At 42.0% G+C, this 21327-nt stretch overlaps 1 protein-coding gene across 11 annotated transcripts in view; it reads left to right on the forward strand.

Moving 5' to 3' along the window:
• The window catches only part of RAD18 (RAD18 E3 ubiquitin protein ligase), a 111923-nt gene extending 106572 nt beyond the window's left edge, over positions 1–5351 (forward strand). For all 11 annotated transcript variants that reach the window (XM_086366591.1, XM_086366593.1, XM_086366595.1 and 8 more), the window contains one exon: positions 4494–5351. In XM_086366591.1, the coding sequence (XP_086222717.1) occupies positions 4494–4596 (103 nt within the window). In that variant the 3' untranslated portion in view covers positions 4597–5351. The remainder of the gene's footprint in view (positions 1–4493) is intronic.
• Positions 5352–21327: the final 15976 nt, after the last annotated feature.

Genomic DNA, 21327 nt, shown 5'->3' on the forward strand with positions numbered 1-21327 from the left:
GCATACACACTGAGGAAACCAGAATTGAAAGAGACACGTGTACCCCAATGTTCATCGCAGCACTGTTTATAATAGCCAGGACATGGAAGCAACCTAGATGTCCATGAGCAGACGAATGGATAAGAAAGCTGTGGTACATATACACAATGGAGTATCACTCAGCCATTAAAAAGAATACATTTGAATCAGTTCTAATGAGGTGGATGAAACTGGAGCCTATTGTACAGAGTGAAGTAAGCCAGAAAGAAAAACACCAATACAGTATACTAACGTATATATATGGAATTTAGAAAGATGGTAACGATAACCCTGTATGCGAGACAGCAAAAGAGACACAGATGTATTGAACAGTCTTTTTGACTCTGTGGGAGAGGGCGAGGGTGGGATGATTTGGGAGAATGACATTGAAACGTGTATAATATCATATGTGAAATGATTCGCCAGTCTAGGTTCATGCATGATACAGGATGCTTGGGGCTGGTGCACTGGGATGACCCAGAGGGATGGTATGGGGAGGGAGATCAGAGGGGGGTTCAGGATGGGGAACACGTGTATACCTGTGGTGGATTCATGTTGATGTATGGCACAACCAATACAATATTGTAAAGTAATTAGCCTCCAATTAAAATAAATTTATATTAAATAAAAATCAGAATGAAAAAAAAAGAAACAGAATCAGGAAAGGACCTCACGGCTTTATGTCTCAACAAAATAATAGCTCTGCAAATATGCATCTTAAGCTCATTGGCCTTTTCATACTGTTCGTGAGATTCAGGAGAGATTAAGAAGAGGTGGCAAGAATACAAAGAAGAACTGTACAAAACAGGTATTAATGACCCAGACAACCACAATGGTTTGGTCACCCACCTAGAGCCAGACATCCTGGAGTGTGAAGTCAAAGGGGCCTTAGGAAGCATCACTATGAACAAAGCTAGTGGAGGTGATGGAATTCCAGCTGAGCTATTTCAAATCCTAAAACAGGATGCTGTTAAAGTGCTGTACTCCATATCCCAGCAAATTTGGAAAATTCAACAGTGGCCACTGGACTAGAAAAGGTCATTTTTCATTCTAATCCCAAAGGCAATGACAAAAAATGTTCAAATCACTGTACATCACTTTGCTAAGGTCCGTATAGTCAAAGCTATGGTTTTTCCGGTGGTCACGTACAGATGTGAGAGTTGGACCACAAAGAAGGCTTACTGCCAGAGAATTGACACTTTCAAACTGGTGCTGGAGAAGATTCTTAATAGTCCCTTGGACAGCAAGGAGATCAAACCAGTCAATCCTAAAGGAAATCAGCCCTGAAACTCATTGGAAGGGCTGATGCTGAAACTCCAGTACTTTGGCTACCTGATACAAAGAGCCGAGTCGTTGGAAAATACCCTGATGCTGGGAAAGACTGAGGGCAAGAGGAGAAAGAGGCAACAGAATATGAGATGGTTGGATGGCATCACTGACTCAATGGACATGAATTTGAGCAAGCTCCAGGAGATGATGACGGACAGGGAAGCCTGGCGTGTTCATGCGGTCACTAAGAGTTGGATACGACAGTGACTGAACAATAACAACAAAGCTTATAGGTATTTTGTGGTACCACAAGTGACATATTTGAGATATTAGTCCTAGAACATGCTATTTCAGTCCCAATACATTCTCCTAATTCCATAAATGATTCAGAGGTTCTTTTAGTAACACAGTGCCCCATATAAAGCAGTATTTTCATAAGCAACAAAAAACAAAACCCCACCCAAAACAAAACCCTGCTTTCTGTAGGTTGGTCTCAGCTTCTTATATCTGTGATTATTGGTTCATCTTACCAATTTGAGCTACAGGATATATTTACATTGTAGAGGATGAAAATAGGAAGAAAAATGGTCCAGGTAAATCATTTCACATTTCATGTTTCCAGCTTTCAGTTTCCCCATGAAATTGTGGAGGAAATGTTTCTGCCTCCAGGAGTCTGAGCCCCTTCTCTCAGACCTGCTCCCCCTCCACTGTCTCCTCCCTCAATGAGCAGCGGCGTCAACAGTCTTCCCCACTGCTCCAGCCAGAAACCGAAGAATCATTGTCAACTTCTCACTCTCTCTTATGTCTCAGATGCAGTTGATTGCAAAACCCTATGGATAAGTTGTCCTCAGACTTAAATGTACATCAAGATCACTTGGAGGACTTGTTAAAATAGATTATTGGGCTCCACTGAACCCCGAGATTGAGATTTTGGAGATTTGGGCTGGGGTGCAGGAGTTTGCATTTTAACACTCCCTCGGGTTGCTGATGCTGCTTCTGGGGCCCCTCATTGAGGAGCAGGGCTGTGGACGACCCCTGAACTATCTGTCAGCCCCTCTGTGCCACAGTCTGCGTAAGACCTTGTTTTCTCTCTGGCTTCCTGCCACAGCTGTCTGGCTGGCTGGCTGTCTCTCGGCTGGCTGTCTCTCTGCCTCTAGTCAGATGCTTCATTCTTCCAGTGAGACCTGAAAGACATCATGTTCTCTGTGGTAGTTTGAAGTCCTGTGGGGACTTGTGAGCTACGGCCCCCGCCTGCCCGCTGGCTCCTGGACTGTCCTTCCCCACCCTTCTTTCCTTGTTACAGCCAAGCTGAGCTACTCATCTTTGCTTCAGAGTCATACTGCCTTATACTGCTGTTGCTTCCACCTTGGTTGCCTTTTCTCCTTTCTTCATCCAGACAGGAGTTGTGGTTCCTTCCTTGATGGCCCTGCTCAGAAGCCCCTGACTGCTCCCCTGATCTTGCAGCACTGTCTGCACTTAAACCCCTACTCGCTTCCTAGAGAGGATGTTCATTAGGCCCCACACCTTGCACAGTGCCTGGGGGAGGGGAGTCTCATGGTGAGCACTCAGTAGGCATATGAGTGATTGAATATGCCAGTCAGCATTCTTTGGATCTGAACACAGTCCCTGGTGGATAAGGATTGCCACTTACAAATCTTTTTTTAACTCTTTGTCTCTTTTGCTTTATCTTTTAGTGCCTTAAAAATCTTTTTTTAGGAAATAGATTTTTCTAATATTATAAAATCAGAAAAGGAAGAATCATTTTCTCTATTGGTAATCTGCATTTCATCCTAACCCCATGAGAAGTCAATTGCAGTACACTAATGATCCCAACATATTTTCTAGGGGAGACTTGATAATTTGGCTGTCTCTTTTTGGAGGAGAGGACTTTATTAATTGTTATTTATTAAGAACTATTATTAATGTGAACACATCTTAAGTGTACAGCTTGATGGATTTTTCCAACTGAATGCACCCAGGGTTAGGGTTAATTTGGTGGGTGCAGTGAATCACGCCCTCTCAGTACTCACACTCTCGAGGCCCACATTGATTCTGGACTTGGTCATGTGATATGAGAAGCTTGGTTAGTGTTTGCACAATGGGGCTTGTCCTTTCAGAATGCTTACTTTTCGGATTCTTCCCCTTGGACTCAGCCCTTCCGCTGTGAGAAGCCCACCCTTGGCATGGGGAGAAGACAATTGGAGGAGAATGGGGAGGGGCAGCCCCCTCACCAGCCAATTTTCAAGTCAGCAGCCAGCACCAGCTTGCCACCGGACGAGTGAGCCTGCCTTGAAGTGAATCCTCCAAACTCAGTTCAGCTGTCTGTTCTGAGCCCTGCCCAGATCTAGAATCATGACCAAATAAACAATTGTGCTGTTTCCTGAGAATGGTTGTTATGTAGTGGTAGATAAGCAGAATAAATGGAACAAAAATAGTTCTATTTAGTTTTTTAATTGCCATGTAACAAATCACCCTGAAACTTAGAAGCTTAAACCACAGCCATTTTATTTGCTTCTTATTCTTCAGTCTGGGCTGGCCTCAGGCTGTGGGTGATCATTTATGTGGCACATAGCCCACTGATAGGGCAGATGGAGCCTATGTTCCGCTGAGATGTCTGGACTTCTCTGTCTTTCCATGTAGTCTGGGAGCCTGTTCTTCTCCATGTAGTTTGGTCTCTGCATATGCTCCAGAATCCAGAGAAAGTTTGCTTTCGTCTTCCTACCTACTTGAATGGCAGCCACCTCTTTCCCCCAGAGCTCTGCCCAAAGTGAGGGGATGCGCATGGCCCATCTCTGTTGGGAGGGGACTTGTTTTCTTGGTCCCCTTACAACCTCAGCTCTCTGACAGGATTGAGATAAGTTATGATTTTGTTAAGACCCTCTGGCTTCGTCTTGTTGCGATGGAAGCACTTTTTTTGCAGCTTTCTGCGTGAAGCAGAAGCAAAAAACTTCTGATTGAGGAGGGGATTCAGTTCTTAACTATCATTTAGGATCTGTGATCTTTGCTAAGTCACTGTTTTCTCAGTTGTAAAGTGGGAGTAATAATGAAAGTAGTAGTAATTATCATAGTAGACTTGTCAGTGGAGTGGAAGGCTATTTGGAGGATTACATAAAAACACATGGGAAAGTACTTATAAACCAGAAACTGCTGTAGAATAATAATGATCATCATTTTCTAAGCTGGCATTTTCTTTTTTTCATTTTCAGAAATGATTTTCAAGACAGAGAAATAAGTCCTGGACAGAATCGTCGCACAAGGTCAGCTGAAAGTGCTGAGCTGGAGCCAAGAAATAAGCGGAACAGAAATTAGTGTGGGTTTGCTGACTTTCCCAGTACAGTCATCAGAAGATGGTGTTCTGTTGCTATGTAGGTTTCATACTCATAAATTTCCCAGTGTACATTCTAAATGTTACATTTAACTGATTTTCAGTCTTTTTTGCCTTTCCAGGAAAAGGAAAAATTTTACACAGCATCCTCACTTAGTCAGTTACCTACTGCCCCTAAAACATCTCACTCTAAAAACACTGGCATCCACATATTCACCCGCTTTGCAGAAGACACAGACTTGTTTGTTTTTGTTTCTAAGTTTCAGGATATAGTAATATTTAAGCCATTCTCCTGTCTCTTTCATGGAGAAGCCAAGTTCAGAAAAGGATCCTTCAATCCCTCTACCACAGGGACCAGTTGAGATGTCCAGAGCCACTGTGTTTCTGGAAAGGCAAGCAAGGTGTCCTAACTCACAAGGCCTGGAGGCCAGCACCCATGTCACAGCTGTTACAGGAGTGCTTGTTGCTCAAGTTTCATGTGGTCCTTAGTTAGACTCATCTCTCATACTTTACTGGAAGCAGGACATTGGTACTGTAACCTAAAGGCACAGAACAATAAAATACTGGGCATATTCTTCAGAAATAGCTTTTACAGATGATTTCTTGATTTTTTTTTTCACTTGAGTAAATCGAATCTTAACACTTTGAATTCCAGCTATGAAATGGAGAGAATGCAATAAATGGCTTTTGTAACTGAACAAACTCTATATCAATTTAAAATAAAGTCCTTGAAACAGTCTGCTGTGAATAGTTGAGTACAAGCTACATATTACTGGAAGGTGTTGATCCGAAATTGTTTTCTCTGTGCAAAATGTCCCACAGTTCCCAGTTACTTCCAGAATTCCTAATGCCTGTTTTGGCATTTCAGAGCCAGTCCCCTGTCATGGGTGCCAGGAGCTCTGGGGCTGTCTGTGTCCTGATGACAGCAGTGTCACTTCACCAGAGTCCAGGAAGACCCTGGTGTTGGTTCAGGGGTGGAGGACCTGCTCTGGGCCAAGTGCTTCATCATCTCAGGGCAGCCACCTCTGCTCCCACTGGGCTCCTAGAAGGAGGAGGTGGCCAGAACCTTGCTGTATAAAACAGCACCTAAAATTAGGAAGGACTACGGGGGAAAGTGCTCTCCCATCAGCTCCCAGATGGCCTGGTGTTGCACGATTTCTTCTCTCCTTACCCATGAGGCAGGGCTCTTGCCTGGAAAGGATTCCAGGCAGCCACATGGGTAAGTGTGTCAGCCTGCTCCAACTTCAAGAAGTCAGAATGCCACAGCTTCTCTCATATGCTACTGCACATCTCCTGCAGGTACCATGGGCTCTCCACTCTGCTGTCAGCATGTTGGGGGCAATACTCCATCCCTGCCTCTATCTCAGGTTGCTCCACCCCACCCTTTCCCAGGCAGCAACGGTCAGGCTGGCAGATGTGCTCCACCGTATGTAATGGGGACCGGTGGCCTTCCCTGTAATCTTGGCTTGGCAGCCAGCACTACGCGCTGATGACTGGCTCATGGGGAAGGAGAGGCATGCGATTTCCTTGCCTGTCCTCGGAGAATCCTGCTTCATCACAGGACTGAAGTGGTTGGTTCCTGCCCTGTGAGTGTTTGCCAGCAAGTTACTCTGATGCACTGTGCTGAGGAGGATCTGAAGCTGCCGCCCACCTTCTTGAGGGCTCAGGTGGTGAGTTATTAACACCTAGGCTTCTGAGGCTTGTCATGGAGGGAAAAGGAGGGATGGGGAGGTTAAAAGCGGAGGAAACATCAACTGGTCTCATCCATGGCTTCTATGGTGATTCGTGGCTCAGGACCAGTTCCTGGGTATCCTGCCCCTTGGAGACCACAGTGACTTCATTTGCTTGTTTCTTTAACAACTTCATTGAGATATAGCTCACTTTACATACAATTCACCCATTTACAACTTCCAATTCAATGGCTTCTGGTATATTTTGAGTCCTGCAACCATTGCCGTAATTAATTTTAGAACATTTTTGTTGGTTTTAGTCCCTTACTCATTATCCCCAACTCTTTCATCCTTCCCATCCCTAGGCTGTATCTGCTTTTTCCCTGTACTTCCTTATTCTGTACATTTCAAATCAGTGGAATCATACACTATGTGGCTTCTTTCACTCAGCATAATTTAAGGTTCATCCACGTTGTAGCATGTATCATTCCTTCATATCTTTTAATTACTGAATAATATTTCATTGTATGGGATATACCATGTTTTGTGTATCATTCATCGGCTGATGGGTATCTGAATTGTCTTGATTCATTCTGACTGTTGTGGATAATATGCTGTTTTGCCCATTTTAAAATTGGGTTTTTAGAAAATTATTGCATTGTGAGATAGTGTTTAAAATTTCAGTTTCTGTGCATTGATAGGTTAGAAAGATTAAATTGAGTTTTGCATATTAATCATGTATCCTACAACCTTGCTAAACTAACTTTGTAGAAGTTTGAAAACTTTTTGGTAGATTCCATAAGATTTTCTACATAGAGAATTATCTAAACATGTTGTCATGTAAAGAGTTATATTTCTTACTTTCCAATCTGGATTCCTTTTATTGTGGATATAAATTTTTATCAGATACGTGCTTTGAATGAGGTTGGAATATTTGCTTCTATCCCTAGTTTGCTGAGAATTTTTAAAAAATCAGAAATGGTTATTGAATTTTGTCAGATGCTTTTTCCGTGTTTATTGAGATGATCATATAGTTTTTCTTTCTTTTGGTTATTAATATTATGAATTATACAGATTGATTATAAATGTTAAAACAGTAGCAGGAGAGACCCCACCTGGTTATCTTTTTATTTCTGTTGGATTTCATTTAGAATTTTTTGCATCTATGTTCAGAAGAATATTGGTCTGTAGTTTTCATTTCTTGTGATCTCTTTATCTGATTTTGGTATTAGGATAATGCTGGCCTCATAGAATGAGCTGGGAAGTATTTCTCCTCTTCAGTTTTCTGGAGAAGTTTGTGTAGAACTGGTATTATTTATTCCTTAAGTATTCAGTAGAATTCATCAGTGAAGCCATACTCATTTTCTTTGTGGATAGGTTTTTAACAATAAATTTCATTTCTTAACTAACAGATATAGAACTGTTATATATATTCAGGTTACCTGTTTCTTCTTAAGTAAACTATAGTAGTTTGTGTATTTTGAGGAATCTATCCATTTCATTTAAATTGACAGATTTACAACAAAAGTTGCTCATAATTTTCCTTTTTGTGTACAAGTTTTGTGAGAACCTCTCTCACTTTTCTCATTTCTGTTATTGGTAGCTGATGTTCTCTTTCTTTTTCCTCATCAGATGGTTTAGAAGTTTATTGTTTTCATTGGTCTTAGGGAACCACTCTTGGTTTTGTTGAATTTCTGTAATATTTTGCTCTTTTCTATTTGATTGATTGCCACTCTGATCTTTATTATTTCCTTTCTGCTGCCTACTTTGGATTTAATTTGTTTCATTTTGGTTTTTTGTAGTTTCTTAAGGCTTAGGTCATTGATTTGAGCCCTTCTTTTTTAAGATAGTCATTTAATGCTATAAAATTTCCCCTAAGTACTGCTTTAACAGCATTCCACAAATTTTTGTATGCTGTGTTTTAATTTTCATTCAGTTAAAAATATTTTCCAGTTTTCCTTTTGATTTCTTATGTGACACTGAGTTTTATATAACTGTGTTAGTTTCCAAATATTTGATAATTTTCCAGAGATTTTTTTTATTGATTTCTAATTTAATTCCATAACTTTTATGACTTGAACCCTTTTACATGTATTGAGACTTTTTTTTAATGCCCCCAAAATGGTCTGTTTTGGTAAATGTTCAGTGTGCACTTGAAAAGAATATATGCTCTGCTGCATCAGGTTGTTTGACAGTGTTACTCAAGGCTACTCTGTCCTTAACTAATTTTGTGTGCTTGTTCTATCAGTTTTTGAGAGAGTTACTGAAATTTTTGAATATAATTGTGGATTTGTCAGTTTCTCCTTATAGTTCTTCATTTTTGCTTCATGTATTTTGAAGCTTTGTTATTAGGAGCATAAACATTTAGGATTGTTATGTCCTCTTGATGAATCCATCACTTTTTTTTCACAAAGTAGACCTTCTTTTTCTATATTAATATTCTTTGCTCTAAATCTACCTAGTTTGGCATTAGAATACTCCTTCCAGCTTGTTTTTGGCTAGTGCATTTTCCCATCTTTACTTTTTAAAATTATTATTTAATTTTCATTCTTTTAAATTGAAGTAAATTGATTTACAACATTAGTTTCAGGTATACAACATAGTGATTCAATATTTTTAAAATTATACTCCATTTAAAGTTATTATAAAATATTGGCTATATTCCCCATTCTATACAATATATCCTTGTAGCTTATTTATGTTGTACATAGTAGTTTGTACCTCTTAATCCCCTGACCTTATCTTGCCCCTCCTCTGTTCCATCTTCTTACTGGTAATCACTTTTTTATTCTGTATATCTGTGAGTCAGTTTCTGCTTGTGCCTTTATATTTAAAGTATGTTTCTTATAGGCGGCATATATATAGTTGAGTCTTATTTTATTAGCCAGTCTGACAATCATATTTTCTCCCTTTTAACTGGTATATTTAGAACTTTTACATTTTATGTTGGTGTGTTTAAATCTATCATTGTGCGGTTTGTTTTCTATCTTGTCCCATCTTTTTTATTATTCCTTTTTTCTTCTTTATTCGAACTAATTATTTTTATTCCATTTTATTTATTTGATGATTTATTAACTATTGCTCCTTATTTTGTCATTTTAGTGGTTGAATTAGGATTTATGGTAATCATTTTTAAGTTACCACAATCTACTTTCAGATGTTACTGTACTACATCATGCATAATTCAAGAATCTTCTGGTGTTTCCATTTAGCCACCTCCCACATTTGTATTATTGCTTTTATACATTTTATTTTTATATATGTTATAGACATCATCAGTTCAGTCCAGTCACTCAGTCGTGTCTGACTCTTTGCGACCCCATGAACTGCAGCACACCAGGCCTCCCTGTCCATCACCAGCTCCTGGAGTCCACCCAAACCCATGTCCATTGTGTCGGTGATGCCATCCAGCCATCTCATCCTCTGTCGTCCCCTTCTCCTCCTGCCCTCAATCTTTCCCAGCATCAGGGTCTTTTAAAATGAGTCAGCTCTCCGCATCAGGTGGCCAAGGTATTAGAGTTTCAGCTTCAACATCAGTCCCTCCAATGAACACCCAGGACTAATCTCCTTTAGAATGGACTGGTTGGATCTCTCAAGAGTCTTCTTCAACATCATGGTTCAAAAGCATCAATTCTTCTGCGCTCAGCTTTCTTTATAGTCCAACTCTCACATCCATACATGACTACTGGAAAAACCGTAGCTTTGACTAGACGGACCTTTGTTGGCACAGTAACATCTCTGCTTTTTAATATGCTGTCTAGATTGGTCATAACTTTCCTTCCAAGGATTAAGCGTCTTTTAATTTCATGGCTGCAATCACCATCCATGGTGATTTTGGAGCCCAGAAAAATAAAGTCTGACACTGTTTCCACTGTTTCCCCATCTATTTGCCATGAAGTGATCGGACTGGATGCTATGAGCTTAGTTTTCTGAATGTTGAGCTTTAAGCCAACTTTTTCACTCTCCTCTTTCAACTTTCATCAAGAGGCTCTTTAGTTCTTTTTCACTTTCTGCCATAAGGGTGGTGTCATCTGCATATCTGAGGTTATTGATATTTCTGCCAGCAGTCTTGATTCCAGCTTGTGCTTCCTCCAGCCCAGCATTTTTCATGATGTACTCTGCATCTAAGTTAAATAAGCAGGGTGACAATATACAGCCTTGACGTACTCCTTTTACTATTTGGAACCAGTCTGTTGTTCCATGTCCAGTTCTAACTGTTGCTTCCTGATCTGCATACAGGTTTAAGAGGCAAGTCAAGTGGTCTGGTATTCCATCTCTTTCAGAATTTTCCACAGTTTATTGTGATCCACACAGTTAAAAGCTTTGGCATAAAGCAGAAATAGATGTTTTTCTGGAACTCTCTTGCTTTTTTGATGATCAGTGGGTGTTGGCAATTTGATCTCTGGTTCCTCTGCCTTTTCTAAAACCAGCTTGAACATCTGGAAGTTCACGGTTCACATATTGCTGAAGCCTGGCTTGGAGAATTTTGAGCATTACTTTACTAGCGTGTGAGATAAGTGCAATTGTGTGGTAGTTTGAGCATTCTTTGGCATTGCCTTTCTTTGGGATTGGAATGAAAACTGACCTTTTCCAGTCCTGTGGCCACTGCTGAGTTTTCCAAATTTGCTGGCATATTGAGTGCAGCACTTTCACAGCATCATCTTTCAGGATTTGAAAGAGCTCAACTGGAATTCCATCACCTCCACTAGCTTTGTTCGTAGTGATGCTTCTTAAGGCCCACCTGACTTCACATTCCAGGATGTCCAGCTCTAGGTGAGTGTGAGTGATCACACCTTTGTGATTATCTGGGTCGTAAAGATCTTTTTTGTACAGTTCTTCTGTGTATTCTTGCCACTTCTTAATATCTTCTGCTTCTGTTAGGTCCATACCATTTCTGTCCTTTATTGAGCCCATCTTTGCATGAAATGTTGCCGTGGTATCTCTAATTTTCTTGAAGAGATCTCTAGTCTTTCCCATTCTGTTGTTTTTCTCTGTTTCTTTGCACTGATTGCTGAGGAAGGCTTTCTTATCTCTTCTTGCTATTTGGAACTCTGCATTCAGATGGGTGTATCTTTCCTTTTCTCCTTTGCTTTTCACTTCCCTTCTATGTTGTTATTGTTGTTTAGACAGTAAATTATCTTTTGAAGCGGTTTATATAATAAGGAAAAAAAATCATGTTTACATAGTTAACCATTTTTTTGTGCTTATTGTATCCACATTTCTATCTGGTATCATTTTCTTTCCACTTGAAGGCTTTTTTACATTTCTTCTGCTGGTGATGATTTTGTTCAGCTCTTGTATGTCTTCATTTAACCTTCAATTTTGAAAGAAATGTATTTAAATACAGAATTGATGTTTGACACTTTTTTTCCCCTTGTAATTTGCTTTGTTTCCTATGAGAAAGATTCTGTCACCCTTGTCTTTATTCTTCTATTGATAACATGTCTTTTTTCTCTGGCTGTTTTTATGATTTTATCTTTTTTATTAGAGTTGAACAGTTTAATAGTAATAATATTATTGGTGTCATTTTCTTCATGTTTCTTGTGCTTGAGGTTTCTTGAGCTCTTTGGATTTGTGGCTTTATCATTTTCATCAAATTTGGAAAATTTTGACCATTGTTTTCTTCTGTCCTCTCCTGTTAACTCCTCTCCTGTAAGGGTTTAATTTGTGTATATGTTAGGCCATTAAGTTATCACATGGTTCACTGATGCTCTTTTCATTTTTTAATAATTTTGTCATTCTGTTTCATTTTGTATAACTTCTATACCTCAAGTTATTTCATCTTTTTTTCTGAAATGTCTGCTCTGCATTTAATCACATCCACTGTGCTTTTCATATCAAAAATTGTAGTTTTCATCTCTCAAAGTTTGATTTGGATATTTTATATCTTCAGTGTCTCTACTTAATTATCTGAACACATAGAATGCAGATAGAATAACTATTTTAATGTCCTTGTCTGCTAATTCTAGCATCTGTTTTAGATCTGGGTCAATTTTAGTAGGTTAATTTACTCCCATATTGAGTTATGCTTTCTTGATTCTTTGCCTGCTTGGTAATTTTTTTATTGAATACCAAACGTGAATTTTTCCTTGTTGGGTTCTGTATGTTTCTCTTTTCTTATAAATAATATTGATCATTGTTCTGGGACACAGTTGAGTTATGTGGAAACAATTTGATTCTTTTGGCTCTTGCTTTTAAGACATCTCTGGTGAGCGCAGAACAAGGCTCAGTCTAGGGCTAATTTTTTCATACAATTGAGGCAAGACCTTCCTGACTATTCAACTGAATGCCTTGTGAAGTCTGAGTTTTCTAGTCTGTCTGGTGAGAATAGGCTGTGTCCAGCTGTGTGTGAATGTTGGGCACTGATATGGCAGATCCTTCCAAATGGTTCTTTGCCAGCCTCTGGTGGTTTCCCCACAAGTGCTAATCAGTATTCTCCTGAAGACTCAAGACAGACCCTCTGTAGGGCTGCAGAGTTTGCTCTCTGCAGAAATCTCTCCACGTCTCTGTCTAGTCTCCCTGGACTTCCGGCTCCATCTTACTCAACTCAGGGAGCTCACTGAGCTCTGCTGGGGTCTCCCTTCCCTGCATGCCCTAGAAACCCTCCAAAGGCAATTATCTGGGGCAGCTAAAGGGCTCACTTACCTGGCGCTTTCCCATCTCTCAGGGATTACTGCCCTTCATTGCCCAGTGGCAGTTTTTGAAAATTGCTGTTTTACAAAACTTTTTTTTTTTTGCATGTACTGCATGATTTAAAAATGTTTTGCATATTTTTAAAACGTTTTTTTGTTCAGTTCAGTTCAGTCGCTCAGTCATGTCCGACTCTTTGCGACCCCATGAATTGCCTCACGCCAGGCCTCCCTGTCCATCACCAACTCCTGTCCATCTCAAACTCAAACTCGCGTCCATCGAGTAGGTGATGCCATCCAGCCATCTCATCCTCTGTCATCCCCTTCTCCTCCTGTCCCCAATCCCTCCCAGCATCAGAGTCTTTTCCAATGAGTCAACTCCTCACATGAGGTGGCCAAAGTACTGGAGTTTCAGCTTTAGCATCATTCCTTCCAGAGAACACCCAGGACTGATCTCCTTTAGAATGGATCTCCTTGCAGTCCAAGGGACTCTGAAGAGTCTTTTCCAACACCACAGTTCAAAAGCATCAATTCTTCGGCACTGAGCTTTCTTCACAGTCCAACTCTCACATCCATACATGACTACTGGAAAAACCATAGCCTTGACTAGACAGACCTTTGTTGGCAAATTAATATCTCTGCTTTTGAATATGCTATCTAGGTTGGTCATTACTTTCCTTCCAAGGAGTAAGCGTCTTTTAATTTCATGGCTGCAATCACCATCTGCAGTGATTTTGGAGCCCCAAAAAATAAAGTCTGACACTGTTTTTACTGTTTTCCCATCTATTTCCCATGAAGTGATGGGAGGGACCAGATGCCATGATCTTAGTTTTCTGAATGTTGAGCTTTAAGCCAACTTTTCCACTCTCCTCTTTCACTTTCATCAAGAGGCTTTTTAGTTCCTCTTCACTTTCTGCCATAAGGGTGGTGTCATCTGCATATCTGAAGTGATTGATATTTCTCCCGGCAATCTTGATTCCAGCTTGTGCTTCTTCCAGCCCAGCATTTGTCATGATGATGTACTCTGCATATAAGTTAAATAAGTAGGGTGACAATACACAGCCTTGATGTACTCCTTTTCCTATTTGGAACCAGTCTATTGTTCCATGTCCAGTTCTCATTGTTGCTTCCTGACCTGCATACAGACTTCTCAAGAGGCAGGTCAGGTGGTCTGGTATTCCCATCTCTTTCAGAATTTTCCACAGTTTATTGTGATCCACACAGTCAAAGGCTTTGGCATAGTCCTAGGGTAAGAGAATTCTCTGATTCCTATTACTCCACTTTGGCTGGAAGTGAAAATAGTCTAAATTGCCTTTTTATTTAAATTGTAAAGTAATTTTTAAAAAGTAATCTCAAGATCATCCATAGGGGAATAGTTAAATATATGTGGTACATGCATATAATGTCATATTTTAAAGCTATGAAATGTTTAGGAAGAGTATTAGTAGGTATAACTTGATACTGTAGTGTGTAAATAAAAGAGATTACACATCCGTACCTATAGTAAATTCCAATGCCTCAACATGTATATATATGTATTTTTCATGTATTATGTGTATGCACAGAGAAAATAAAATACCCCAGCGTAAAATTTCTCAATTTTGGATGAATTTTCACCTTTGAAAATTCATGGATGAATTTTCTTCTTTGGTTTCTTCATTTTCTAAATTGTCTCTAATGCATTCATTGAGAATCCTAACATGTATATATGTGTCTATATGTACATATATATGTGTGTAAGCGTACACACACACAGGCACACACATTGTGTGGGGGTGAGGGGGTTAAGGAGGAAATGCAGAGGCTTGATTACAGGAAGCAGAGGAGACTTTGGCCAGAAGCCAGGCTCTGCCACAGCTTGTGATTCAGGGCAAATCATTTTCCTTCACTGGACTCCCAGTCTTCTAAGTGGCAAAATGATCTTCAGACCCACCCCCCTCCCCCACGAGAACATTCTAGCAGCCAGTGACTGATTGAAAAAGCGTGTGACCTTGCTAGTTCTGCCCTTTTCATTTCTTCTCCCATGGCTTTCTGAAGAGCTAGGTAAGTGCTCTCTGTGAGTCCAGATGGGGGCACCATTCTCTCTGGTCTGTTTTTCTAGGCCAAGGACGCCTGGAGTAGGGAACTGCAAGGAATTTACACTTTCAGAGGAGCATCTCCCTTGGCTCCTTCCTGCTAGTCTGAAGTGAGCAGTGAGCCCTGGGTTGGTCAGGAGCCAAGGCATTACCCATGGTGGGAACTGGGGGGAAGTACGGATCCTGCCTGCCATGCCCACCCCCTACCCCGCACTGCCCCTCACCAGCTGGTGCCCTCTCCCTGCTCACTTCCAGAATAGCTGGTCTCAGCTTCCCTGGGGCATCTCCCTGTCCCTGCCAGATGTGAAAGCACAGCTTGCTCCTGCTGCACAGTTCTTCCATCTTCTGTCTCTAAGTAGTCGGTGTTAGTTAGCCCTGAGAAGTAAAGGATGACAGCGGAAAATGGAAAGGGATGCCCCATTAGAGAGGCAATGGCCACCCCAGCATGTTCTACATCTGCAGTCCAGGAGAGTGAGGGGCCTGAGAACCATGGCATGAATCAGGGCTGTTTAACCTAGAAAAGAATGTCCTTCAAAACATTGGTATCTTTGAATAATAAAAGCTAGCATTTACTGAGTACTCTGTATATGCCAGGTACTGTGCTATATTACATTCTTTCTTTTAAAAAATTTCCCAGGTTCCATATACAGATGAGGAAACAAGCACAGGTAAACAGAGAATCAGCATTAGTGTACCACAGTATTAATTCCTACAGGCAAGATTCACCAATGGATGATAAAATGGGAGGGTAAAGAGCTAAGCCACAGAGCTAGGAGTGGCAGGGCTAAGATCTGAACCTGGGTCTAATTCCTGTAATATTTACCATATCTGGAGAATTAGATTTCCCCACCCCCCTGGGACCTAGAGGTAAAATTGAAAATCGTAAGAACACAGGTTTCAACTCAATATAAATAATTTCTGTTTCCACTATTCAAAAATGGCAGCCTTGACAGGTAGTGAGTTCACCATCAGTGGTTGTAAACAAGAAGTGTTTACATTCTTTAATTATAGAAGTGATCCACATATTGAGTATATAATGTGCAAGCTCAGGATCACAGAGTGACCTCTTTAAGGTCACTAAGAAAGTATGTGGATTTAAGTTGGAGGGATGAAAGTGTCAACCAAAAGAGAATGTCCAGGATTTGGGAGCAGAATGCCAGGAGACATTGGGACCAAAGTCAAGAATTCTTGGCGCGGCCAAAGATGGACAGCCTGTGAAGTGGCAGTAGGTGTAGAGCAGGCAGGTTTGGGACCAAGATCTGGAGGTGGGAAGTATTTGGGAATCCCTGACAAAAGGCCTGCCCAGAAACATCACATTTTATTTTATTTTGGTATTTTTTCTTGACCCTGCCACTGGCCTTGAGTTTAGGGCTCCGTGTGGCCCCCAGTGCTTCCACATGTGCTGCAACATCACTGAACTTATACCACAGTTGTTTGCTGAATGAACACCACACCTGGTCCCACTGGTTCCATTTTTAGAAGTGTCCCCTGAATGCCTAAGTAGACCGTGAGCTTCTAGAGTTGGGGGTTGGGGTGTCCCCGTTTCAGAACCAGACTTAGCTGAGTAAAGACCCACAGGCTGACTTAGGCTGGGGAATAAAGTTGCCATACCCTAACATCAAGACAAGAATAAAAACATTGTAAATTAACTATACTTCAATTTTTTAAAAAAAGGGTTTAAGTAAAAACATTAAAAAAAAAAAAAAAAGAATAAGACGTTTTTGGCCATTACTCCTCGCAATACACTAGCCTCCTCCAGCACCAGCCAAACACCCAAGTCCATGCTGCCCAGCCAAAGTCAGCCAATCAGCAACGGCTTCAGTCCCGCGCCCACGCTGCTCACGCGAGGGTTCAGAATCCACAATGGCCGCGCCTGTGTAGCCGTCGTTTCCGCAGCTGAAGAGGAGCCTTTCCCTAAACAGGTGCATTTCTGAGAGGCTGCCCCTCTGATCTCTGGAGTCTTCTAGACTAGCTCTAGTTTATCCAGTGTGTGCCTCCCCGGTGGTTCTCCCCTGTTTAGCAGATAGTTGGGCCTCTGGTTGTCGGTGCTGAGGGGTGGCCTCTTCCTGGGACAAGTTAGAGATGAGTCGTTTGCCCGCTGGCCCATGGGTGCTCAGCAAATAGCCCTTAAATTGTTTACTGTTTGGGGGAGGGGGGCCCTCTGACTTGTGCTAGGGCCCTGGTAGCGGGTAAGGCCCCAAAGTAGGAAACAGCCAGAGGGAAGAAGTACTTTCTTGCTGGGAGAGCAGCTTGCGCTGGACGTGAGGGAGCTGGGCTGGGACGCGAGGAGAAGGCTCTGAGCATTCCAGCAGCGGTAAGTAGCCCTCTGTTATCCCTGGAATGTTGCCCTTTACCTTGCCCATCTCTGCCCGTCACACAAACCGTTCAAGACAAGACAAACCCTGTCTGCACGGAGGAGGGCTGGGTGAGAGTACGGAAGACAAGCTGTTCACACATGTTGGCTGGAAGTGATCTTGCCATCGGCTGATAGAATCAGTCCCTGAGATGTTCTGATATTTGAAACAGTGGGCAGATTCCGCAGTATCACCTGGAAAAGATCCGTGGGAAAAATCACCTCACCTTTCTGCTGTCTTCCCCTGTAAAGTGAGGAAGAAATCAGATGCCGGCACCCTGTCTGCCGATTTAATTGGTCTGCACTTGGGCCTGTGATGTGGTAGGTTTTGAAACCCTCCCAGGTTTCTTCCCAGTGGGGTTGAGAACCATGGAGCTAAGTTGGTATTTGAGAGCAGTTCCTGCTCTGCCTTTTTGGTACGGGCTTGGTGTGGTTTGTACAGGCGAGATGCACAGTATGTGGAAAAACAACGTAGGGGGTAATATTTTTAGTGGTAATAGGAGTCGTGGCTCCCATTTATTGAGTTCCTGTTCTATGCTGGTTTCTTTGAATGCATTGTGTTTTAATTAAATCGTCGTAACAATCCTTTGAGATCAGTATCATAATGGCCATTTTAGAGATGAAGGTACTGAAGCTCAGAGAAGTGATTTGACCTGCTCTATGTCACACAGCAGTCTGATCAGTGGCTGACCTGGGTTTTGAACATACCTCTGAACTGACTTCAAAGCTGGTGCTCTTTCCAAACTGGGAAGTTCAGCATACACGGTCATTTAAATAATTGCTTGGACAGTTAATGCAGTTGTGGGTTTCTTTAGTAGCTAACTGGGGAACTCGAAGTCCCCCTTTTTCTGCTTTGCCTACACACCATCCCTAGAGTGTCAGGTTCTGCTCTGTTATTTTCAGATGACACTGATGAGCTAGAGTGCTTCAGGGTGAGTGAGGCCAGCCAGGCAGCTGAGAGAATCCCCCTGTTACATGGAGAACCATGCAGGAGTTCGGGCCTTAGTTTCAGAAGCAAGGACAGGAGATAGGAGCTCTGTCTTCAGTTGTATCATGGGCTGTTGTGTGCAAGAAGGGAGAAGAATTCTAAAGCAGAGTCTGGCAGTCCTGAACATTCGTAGAGCAACACTCACCAAGTAGGAGTGATGAGTAACTAACTTAGTTTGAACTTAGTTTTTAAGATAAAGTCATTGCTAAAGAATTGGCCCATCTCCTGCATGCTCAGTGTGTTTCTGAGACACTTGCTGTGGGGGTGACCCTGGCCCTCTCAGGCTGGAGGCTGGGGGAGAAGCCTCAGGGGACACTCACTGTGACCCAGGTGCCCCATCTGCTGCTCTGTAACATCCTCAAGGATGCAGATTCTGTCCATATGCGATTGAAATCAGCAGGCAGGTGCAGGGTGGGGGGGAGGGCGCGGCGGGGCACAGCCTTCTGGTTTGCTTCACATTAGACAAATTAACTAGGAGCGTAGGCATTGGCCTGATTAGCAACATGAATGTGCAAGGTGGATTCTTAGACCTCAGCTACTTGATGCAAAGCTCTGGTGGATGCAGGTGGCCAGGTGCAGAGCACGAGGAGGAGAGCTGGACCCTCTGGGGACTGAGACATGAGCCAGACACAGTGTCTGTCTCAGGAAGCTCATGGTCTAGTTTGGGAAAGACAGAAGCCACTTGGCTGACTAGTACAGAAGGAGGACATTGGTGAGCATAAAGACAGTGATGTAGGACCCAGGAGAGGAAGGAGTACTGATTGAAGCAGGATACCACCCAGCTCCACAGAAGCTGTGATGCTTTCCAGGTAAGACCTGTTGAGGAATAGAATTTCCAATGCCTGAATAGACTGGAAAACAGGCCTGTGAGACAGAAACAGTGGAAGAGGTCAGGGAGGTGTCTTTCTGATGTTGGGGAATGGGGCAGTGTCAAGAGCATGGGTACCTAGATGTAACTGTGCTGTGGTTCATACCCAGGGCATCTCTCTCCCCCTTTCTAATGGAATTACGGCCACATCTGTATCAGCCTTTCCTGGGACCCCATGGTAGGCTCCCATCGCTGGCTGGTCATTGGTTTGGGTTCGAGCACTTGGTGCAGCTGTGGTCAAGGCGGTGTGAGAGGAGTGTGGCAGGGGCTTCTTGGAGAGCCTTCCTTACTGTCAGAAGGAAACAGACACAGAACAGAAGGTTGTCTTTTCTTCTGGATGTTACTGTGTCTGTGTGAGAAGCTTTGCTGGGGGTGCCATCTTGTTTTCCAAAAGGGTGTGAGTCTGAGACCAAAGCCTAGGCTAAAGGTAGTGGAAAGAAGGATGAAGAGAATCCTCATCCTTGAAGGTGTAGTTGAGCAGCTGCCTTTGCTCACTTGGCTCCAGATTCCTTATGTTAAATAATATATGTCTTCAGTGGTAACACTTTGAGATGGGGTTGTCTGTTACATGCAGCTGACAGCATCCTTCCTGAAACAAAGGAAAGAAGAGAGGACACTCTGAGGGGTGTCATACACCTAGAGCTTTCCTGAAGGTGGTTGTCCCTACTGGGAACAGATTGTTGTTGCCAGTGTGGATCAGCCATTTCCTGCTGTTCCAGCTTTTCCTGAGCCTGGGTCCACATGGGGACCGTTCACTGGGGACCCCTCCATTTTAGACATATCCCTTTATATTCTAAGACCAGCTGGAGTCTTAGAATATTTATGTTCTACTTACCTTGGAGTCTTGCTACAGAGACTTGCTTGAGTGAGAATCAACACCTACAGGCAAAGTACCTTCCCTTGACACTTGAGTGAGATTCAATACCTACAGGCAAAGTACCTTCCCTTGACACTTGAGGTTCTTTGTCGATTTTTGAAACCCTTATTTGTCTCTCCCACTGAGTAACACTCAGGCCTCAGACTTGGTTTCTCTGGAGGAGCAGCACTTGTCTTTTCCAGTTCCTTCTCGAGTTCTCAACAGTCGATTCTGGGTGGACTAAGTATATATGTGTTTAATATCTGTCTGCCCACCCAAAACACTCATACCCTTCACACATAGTTTAAATTCATCAAGCTTTAAAAAAGTGCTATAGTTAATATAAAAAACAAGCTTCATTTTATTTACAGAGATGCCTAAATGCTCAGAATTTCACCTTGAGAAATCAATCCTTCCCTCCAACACAGCCTGTGGGTCTTCGAGTCTCTCTGAGCCTGACATAGACTAGAATATCTGCATTCTCTGTTTGCTTTCAGTATCTCCATCATAACTAAATTCAACTGATAGGCTGGGTTTTGTTTTATTAATTATTCACATTCTTACAGTTAACATTTTCTAACATTACAGGATGTTTGGGAAATTGAAAAGTGAAGTCAGTCTCAATCCTTCCATCTAATGTGTCTCTGAATTAACTTCATTCTGGCACATGATTTCCAGTATTATCCACATACAGACACATTTGTGTGCTGCAAACCTCATACATGTACATTTTTGTCTCCTGCTTTTTTCATCTTATTAAATTATAAGATTTAACCATGCTGCCCCATAATTTTAATGGTTGCATAATAGGATCAGCAAGTAGTGGGATAATTTAACTTTGTAAGAAATACCAGTGGTAGTTTACAGAACAATTTTCCTTTCCTCCTCCTCCTCTTTTGCTTCTTTGTGCATCTTTCCTCCAAGGACGAGGATTCAAGAATCAGTGAACCCATCCCTAGCTCCAGGGACAAATCCTGATTCATCTAAGTCAACCATAGTGGTTCCATGTCTCTTACCAGAGATTGGTTTAGGCTCCTGCGTGTGTTGTCGTTCTGTGAAGGGACATGAGGGGATATCTCTGGGAAACTTCTCGGAAAAGCTTTCATTTTCTAATGAAGCACCAGGAAGAGATGTCCCTTTTGCTTCTTCTGGATGTTGTTTTACCTGTAGATGATGGCTGCAGATGTAGCAGGAATCATATCCCATATCCAAATTCAGTCAACCTTTGTCTCCTGTTGTTGAATATTAAAGCTATTTTTGGGTGCAGCCCGGAAGC

The sequence above is a fragment of the Bos grunniens genome, chromosome 22 (assembly GCF_055505025.1).
Source record: "Bos grunniens cultivar Pamir isolate PY7600 chromosome 22, Bosgru_T2T1.0, whole genome shotgun sequence".
Taxonomy (NCBI): domain Eukaryota; kingdom Metazoa; phylum Chordata; class Mammalia; order Artiodactyla; family Bovidae; genus Bos; species Bos grunniens.